The sequence below is a fragment of the Canis lupus genome, chromosome 9 (assembly GCF_011100685.1).
Source record: "Canis lupus familiaris isolate Mischka breed German Shepherd chromosome 9, alternate assembly UU_Cfam_GSD_1.0, whole genome shotgun sequence".
In the NCBI taxonomy this organism is placed as follows: domain Eukaryota; kingdom Metazoa; phylum Chordata; class Mammalia; order Carnivora; family Canidae; genus Canis; species Canis lupus.
In genome coordinates this window covers 37,646,848-37,654,694 of record NC_049230.1, presented here as the reverse complement: position 1 = coordinate 37,654,694, position 7,847 = coordinate 37,646,848, and the positions used below count along the sequence as shown (strand labels likewise).

At 42.2% G+C, this 7,847-nt stretch overlaps 1 protein-coding gene across 1 annotated transcript; it reads left to right on the top strand.

Moving 5' to 3' along the window:
• Positions 1–5,683: 5,683 nt before the first annotated feature.
• On the top strand, positions 5,684–7,033 carry CCL4 (chemokine (C-C motif) ligand 4). Its single transcript, NM_001005250.1, has 3 exons — positions 5,684–5,759; positions 6,265–6,379; positions 6,946–7,033. The coding sequence occupies exons 1-3, from the start codon at positions 5,684–5,686 to the stop codon at positions 7,031–7,033; spliced, it is 279 nt and encodes a 92-aa protein (NP_001005250.1).
• The last annotated feature ends 814 nt before the right edge of the window (positions 7,034–7,847 follow it).

Genomic DNA, 7,847 nt, shown 5'->3' with positions numbered 1-7,847 from the left:
AAGCATGGGTATGTCCCATGACAGCAGTGGAGATTAACATTTAGAACAAATAAGGAAAGTCATTATTTAATTAATTCCCTTACTTTTCTAAGGAAAAGAGAAATCCATGGACTCCACTGTTCAAAGACATGCAGAATGCAAAACTGAGAGACATTCTATATCGCAATAACAACTCTGGTTTGTAAGCTTCTAACATAAATTTATAATAAGCCCATTTCCCTTTTATGATTTACTTATGCTTTGGAACCAGACTTCCTTGGCGTCATTTCCAAATCTAACATGTGTTAGCTGTGTATTCTTCTGTAGGCTACTTACCTCTCTGTGTTTCAGTTTCCTTGTGTGTGAAAGGGGATAATAGTACGTACCTCAGAGGACTCCTAGGAGGGTAAAATACATTAGCATCTATGAAAGGCTGTGAATAGCTTTTTCCTGTAAGCACTATGTTAGTGTTAGTTACTATTATCATTTTTACTGAAATATACCAGTCAATCTATTTTATGTATTAAAAAAAGCACAGGTCTCGGGCAGCCTGGGTGGCTCAGCAGTTTAGCGCCGCCTTCAGTCCAGGGCCTGATCCTGGAGACCTGGGATGGAGTCCCACATCCGCTTCCTGTAAGGAGCCTGCTTCCTCCTCTACCTGTGTCTCTGCCTCTCTTTCTCTTTCTGTGTCTCTCATAAATAAATAAAATCTTAAAAAAAAATTTAAAAAGCACAGGTCTCTTGTTCTTTGCCTAGTTAACCCTGGCCCTATACTCTTTGCCTGGCTAATCTTTCTTCAGATCTCAGCTAAATTTATAATAGAGAAAAGTTAGAACAACCTGAATGGGCTGACCTAAGTAACAGAATGGTTAATTATACATTTAAAAATAAAATTTTGGTATATTCACGGAATGAAATATCACACATGCCAATTTTGAATAACTTTAGTGTTTTTAATGACATAGAAGAATATAAAGTAACAAAAATAAGATATACTAATATACTAGTTCAAGAAAGAGTAGTAAGTGACAATAGTAAAATATAAAAACATGTACAGAATGTTGAGTCATTTTTATTTTCTTATTTATGCTTTCCTATATTTTCTAATTTTTGTACAGTGACTATGTATATTTTCTATGAAAAAAAACAAAACAAAACAAAACTCAGGCATTATCTTTTTTGACATTTCACCACCACCTTCCAAAACATGTATCCCAATGCTTGAAATAGTGCCCAGAATATAGTAGACCCTCAGTAAAGTTTTATTGAATTATTTTTCTCTCTTGTTGGATATTCTCTGTGACCAAACTGGAAAGAGCTTGAAACAGATATAAAGGGGCACCTGGGTGGCTCAGTGGTTGAGTATGTGCCTTCAGGTCAGGTCCTGGGGTTCCGGGATCAAGTCCTGTATCAGGCTCCCCATGAGGAGCCTGCTTCTCCCTCTGCCTATGTCTCTGGCTTTCTGACTGTGTCTTGCATGAGGAAGAAAGGAAAGAAAGAAAGAAAGAAAGAAAGAAAGAAAGAAAGAAAGAAAGAAAGAAAGAAAGAAAGAAAGAAAGAAAGAAAGAAGAAGAAGAAAGGAAGGAAGGAAGGAAGGAAGGAAGGAAGGAAGGAAGGAAGGAAGGAATAAAAGCACTGTTTGAAGGAAGAGTGATGCTTCCTAAAGAATACTGGAAGTTTTCCAAACACTGATGAGCCTTTAACCTTCTCTCAGGAATTTAACAACTGTAAATTCACTGACCTCCATCCTTGACAGCAAAGAGCAGGCAGTGGTGGGTGAAGAAGACTCATTTCCTCTTTAAGAAGAATGAGGCTGCTGGCTTGAGGGGTGGAGTGTGATTGTCTCTGATGAACTGCTTCAATTAGCAACATGTCCTATGGACTCCATCCTGAACCCCGTGCTTTGGACAATTTTGTACTTGTTTCTTCAATCTACAATCCAGTTTCTGCTCTCATTTCCCCCAAGTGACTTGGTTATAACATTGGCAAGACCAAATAATTTATCCTAATTGGTTTATTATGCTGGCAAAGTGACCATCCAGCTCATTTTGGCTTTCCAGTCTCAACACTTGCTCACAAGAAATTCTCTAGTTTTGGGCATTACACATGCTAGTGGCTAGCACTCTTGGCCCTGACACTCAATGGTCTCCCCAATGCTCATGCACCTCTGCACTTTCCTTCTAGGAGGGCACAAAATGTCAGGATTTGACCACTTCTGTTTCCTGCTCCTCAGAAGTTTTGTAATCTCTTTGGAGAGTTTGGTATCTTCTGAGACTTCCTGTATTTGCAATATCAGAGGTCATACCTGTAGAGGAAGTCTGGTTATCTCTGAACCAGGACTTGGAAGACTTGAGTCTTGACATACATCCTGTGTGACCTTGATTAATAAGTCTTTGAACTTCTCTGAATTTGTATTCCTAATCTGTACAATGCCAAAACATATAGAGATCAAATAAAACCATGGAGGTGGATATGCTGGGGGAAATCAGAAGTACTAGGACCTTTGAATGTTCATATTACTGCTGTGGCTAGTGGTCCTGTTTGCAGCCTGGGGAGTCTGGGAGAACAAAAATGAGGAGAAAACAGATGTGAAAGTGACCAAAATGGAATAATGAGCACAGTGCCAGTCAAGGGTATAGAAGGGGAAACCTTAATGTTACCACGAGTAAGGGGAAGTGAAGGGCTTTCCTGCTCAAGAGTGAGGAGATGACCACAGAATGTGTATGGAGCTCCTGGGACCATGGTTGACTCTTGCTACCACTTCTCACAACCTTAAGCTGGAAAGAATTGAGTCTAGAATAGTATCCTTGATGATAAAACTACTGGGTCTATGGGTTGAGGGCAGAAGAAGGAAGAAAATTATCCCATTAAAGCTGGGGAGTCACACTTTGGATAGAATTTTTCAAAATAATCAGTTTATTCTTACTTCATTTAACTAAATGGAATTCATATCCTGAGTCCATGTTATCTGTCACAACCCCTCCCATTAAAACCTCTGGGCATATATTAAGCAAATGTTTATTGAACACCTACTGTTTTCACAGAGATAAGCATGACATGGTTTCTATATCAAGGTGCTCCTTTTTAGTGAGGGAGACAAACAAATAGATATGTTATAGGTGATAAGATGGAGGGAGCTCTGGAGGCTTCCTCTAGGAGCATGGAGAGAGATTCAGAGTTTAGTTGGAAGAGGGGTCAGGGAGGGTTATCTAAAGACAATGAGCACTTTTTTTGTAGTGTATTTGGGAGGGATTTGTTCTTATTCTCTATTGACTATCACTTAGAAATAGCTTCAATGTATGAATCTCAGAGGCCATTGATTCAGCTTAACATGTTGACAGAAGCCTTGGTACTTTTGGTGTGGAATTTCACTGGTGTGAACACAGCATTATTGGTGAGACCTTCACAAACAAAACATTTTATCTCTATGAACCAAAGATCAAACCAAGGCTAAGAAGCCAAAGTCAACAGTCAAACTCATTGTGTGGCTCAATGCAGATTAATTATCCATTTTTATATATCATCATTCTCCTATTGTTCCAGAGCAGACACCTTCATAATCCCTCCACAGGTTGAAGATCAGCACACCCCACTCATTTAGACAGAGGACTCCATGTCAAGTGCTCCTTCTTAGTGCATGGTGGGGTTTAGATTTGACTGGGAACCATTCATTGACAGTCAAGGAATGGCCTTCTCTGACATTTTGTTTCTACCTCTGATGTGATACTTACTTTATTCCATCTCATGGCATTGTTATTTCTGTCACTGTCAATACCATCACTAGCCTAAGAACTCTTTGAGGGTATATTTGGGGTTTCACTCAGTTTTGTCTGCCCTGACAAACAGCAGATGACTACTCAACTGAGTTGGATGGAAATGCCATGAAAACAAAGTCTATAGATTGAGGGGAACATAAGACACATCCTTCCTCCCTTAAAGCAAGGTGCTTAATGCATGAACATGAAACTCCATCAACCAGGAGAGGCCATGAGAGATACTAGCATAGGTGATACAGGGATCACAGAAACTTAGAGCTGGGGATGGAGGTCTTGGTAAATATTGGAACATTTGGAGCAAGACTTACACAAAGAAAAGGGTAAGGACAGGAGAGAGGAGAGAAGTACAGTTTGTGTGTGTAGGTGGAATATGGGTGGGGGGAGTGATAAGGTAGGATGACATTGAACTTTATTTGTAGCCTGAAGCACTCCAAAATGCTCCTCTCATCTCTCCTAGCCCACATTTCTACAGCACCCAGGAGGCCTGGCTCTCTCCTTTCCCTCTTCACTCTTCTTTCTCAAGGCAGAGGCAGATAGCCACGTGAGGCTGGGGGTGAGAAAATGGGTCAGTGTGGATGAGCTAATGGTGGATAGAGATCTTGACCAACCACTCTAATTGCCCCCACGTGTCCCACCCCACGCACTACTGTATTCCTGGTTGACTTTATTCTAGGTCAACAGCAGTGCCCAACCAGGTAGGGCTTTCCATGAATGTAAGGAATACCCTATGGATGGCTGGGGAACACCCACGTGCTTATACTACACATTTTATCCATAACATGGTTAAGCCCATTGCTAGGTATATCCAATCCCAATTTTACACTAGAGGAACATTTTTTATTTGAGTCTTCCAAACTTGATTCTTCCTTTTTCTCTTTTTCTATTATCAGTCCAAGTAAACATACCAACTTCTTTATTTCTTTTCTGTTCCCTTCTTGTTCTAGAACAGACTGACCCAAACTCCTTTCCTGATTTCAGCCCTAATAAGATGGGTCTTTGTGTGTGGCATAGGCCCTAGTGGTCAACATTTTCTCTCTTTGTGGTCATATTCTATATTTGTACTGAGGCAACCAGGTAGAAAGAAAATGGATTTTAGAATCAGATGACTCTTAGTTCAAATCTTGGCACTGCCCCTTAACCAACCACGTGTCCTGGAGATAATGAATTCTCCTGTGTGGTCCTCATTGCCCCAAGGGAATAATCATAGTCCTGCTCATGGGTATGGTAGGGTTAGATGTCATGTGTATGTGGAAGCTTGCCCAGTGCCTGGTCCTTAGTAAATCTCCAATAAGTAGAAGTTATAGATGTTCCTCAGGTGCCCTGCTGGGTCTTTCTGCACATTCAATGCTGGACTCTCTCTTTACACCTAAGGAAATGTACAGGGCACTAAGGTCACTCAGCTCAGTAGAAGAAGGCCCAAGAATGGGACATGGATTCCTGGCTACCCCTTCCTTCTTAAGGCCAGGCTTGCAGCAGCTTTGGAAAAACATGAAGCCTCAAGTTTCTGGAGGTGCCAACCACTGAGAACAGTACGCTTCTCATCTACAAGCCTCTTTTGGCAGATGTGAAGATTTCATCCTTCCTCTCTATAGTCTTGATCACTGTCTTTGGTGTACCACTTCCCTCTATGACGCAGCCCACTTCTTCTCCACTACCCCCCTTTCCTCCCGTGATGACATCGCCCTGGGGAAGAGAAGCTGTGAAGGGCTGCTCTCTGTCAGCTAGCTTCAGTTTCCTTATTGGCACCATGACATCATCTCTACCTTGGAAATTCCATTTGCCCTCCTGTGCCTCCATATCTGTTTGAGGCCTCAGAGTTCCTATAAAGAGGAGTTCCCAAGTCAGTTTCAGCACAGAACACAGTTGGGCTCTGAAGCTTCACTGTTCTTCAGTCTCAGCTCCTGAAAAGCCTCTCCTCTGCCGAGACCATGAAGCTCTGTGTGACCGTCCTTTCTCTCCTTGTGCTAGTGGCTGCCTTCTGCTCCCCGGCGCTCTCAGCACCAAGTAAGTGGCCACTCTTCCAGCTGCTACTTCTAGAGTCATGGTGTAGATAGTGCTGGCTTTTCTAGCTGGGTCTGATCTAACGGTGGCATCTAGGGACAAAAGGGAGATGGGAAGATTTCCAAATAGCCTGCTGTTAAATGTAGAATCTAATAGACATTCAGTAGGAGTCAAGTTCCTATTTTCTTAAGAAATAGCAACCAGTAGACTCATTTAAGCAAGTTCCTGCCTCTTTCTGTGCCTTGGTTTCCCCATCTATAAAATGAAGGGAGTTAGACACAAGCCCTGAGACTCAGTCCAGTTCCAATCTTCCAAAATTCTTTTGTGACTTTCTCTTATGATCTTCTATTCAGAATAATACTCCTACTTAGGGTGAGTGGGATTGGAAAAAAAAGACCATATTTTGGGATCCAGTAGTCCTACAGAGATGGCCACTGAATATCTATTGATTAGAAACCAAAATTAACAAGTCATAGAGCTTCTATCTCACCCCTGCCTTTCTTTCCAGTGGGTTCAGATCCTCCTACTGCCTGCTGCTTCTCTTACACCCTGCGGAAGATTCCTCGCAACTTTGTGGCAGATTACTTTGAGACCAGCAGCCTCTGCTCCCAGCCAGCTGTGGTGTGAGTATCAACCCTGGGTCTGTTCTAGGAGGCAGGGGTGAGGGCAGGATTAGAAAATGGGGCCTACTGGCAGAAGATGGAAGCAAACAGTAGGGAGACAGGTCTCAGGGCTGAAGCCCTTCCAGAAATCAGTGAGGATCAAGCCATGAAATTACCTGTTGAGTCTGGAGGAGGTTGGGTGGGGGCCAAGGGAAGGCAAGGGGACTTTTGGGGGAGGAATTTAGCCAGAGGCCAGGAAACCAGGGAAACTAAAAAAGATGACAGGAGATGTGCTTAGAAACTGTGCTTAGAAAAACATGCAGAAAAGTCATTGCTAGGGGCAATAGAGACTGAGTAGGGTGATGTATTCATTTTGATTGCAAAACTCATTTGTTCCTAATCTGAGCAACCCAAGAGGTGGAGCTAAATCCAGAGTAGAAGTTGCAAGGAGTCCAGTTTTAGCACCACCCCAGGAAGTTTTCCCATCTATTAGAGCTATCCAACATATACCATGGTCAAGCAGAGGAAGATACCTACCACAGGCAAGGTCCCATGGGATTCTAATCTGTCTATTCCTTGTTCCACAGATTCCAAACCAGAAGGGGCAGACAAGTCTGTGCTAATCCCAGCGAGCCCTGGGTCCAGGAATACATGGATGATCTGGAACTGAACTGAGCTGCTCCAGGTCAAGGTGCAGGAGGTCTCCAGGGAAGGTCACCTGAGCCCAATGCTTCTCATGAGACGCACCTTCTCCACACTCATGACTCTTCTCAGTAGACTGTTCCTTTTCTTAATTTAATCGTATTATGTGTTGTGTTATTGTATTTGAACTTATTTCTATTATTTGTTTTGCCAAAGGACACTTACTTGTCCCCCATGGGGATAGTCTACCATCATTGTTTCTCTGCTATTGTAGATATATGAATAATGCAACTGATTCCATATGTTTTCAAAATAAAATTTCTAAAAAATTATAGACAATTTCTTTGCATTTTAATTTGACTTGAGGTGAAGGGAATTGCCTCATATTATGACTGGGACAAACTACAGTTTCCAAACACAATAAGGACAAGCAATTACTGAGTACTTAATATGGGCTAATATGGGGCAGCCCGGGTGGCTCAGTGGTTTAGCGTCACCTTCGGCCCAGGGTGTAGTTCTGGAGACCCAGGATCGAGTCCCACATCGGGCTCCCTGCATGGAGCCTGCTTCTTCCACTGCCCGTGTCTCTGCCTCTCTCTTTCTCTGTGTCTCTCATGAATAAATAAATTTTAAAAAAAGAAGGATGGAGTCCCATCCTTCTAAAAAAATATATGGGCTAATATGTCTAAAGATATGATATCACTCAACAATTTCAATGGGATTTTAAAACCCTTATGAAGTAGGAACTGGTTATCTCCAATTTTACAGATGAGGAAACAGAGGCACAGAGATTATGTGACTTGCTAAACCTTATGGATCTGCTGGGGTAGTAGCATCATGGAAGGAC

Coding starts and splice junctions, on each gene's coding strand:
- CCL4 (NM_001005250.1), top strand. CDS start 5,684: ATGAAGCTCTGTGTGACCGTCCTTTCTCTCCTTGTGCTAGTGGCTGCC. Junction 5,760..6,264: donor CCCGGCGCTCTCAGCACCAA/GTAAGTGGCCAC, acceptor CTTTCTTTCCAG/TGGGTTCAGATCCTCCTACT. Junction 6,380..6,945: donor TGCTCCCAGCCAGCTGTGGT/GTGAGTATCAAC, acceptor CTTGTTCCACAG/ATTCCAAACCAGAAGGGGCA.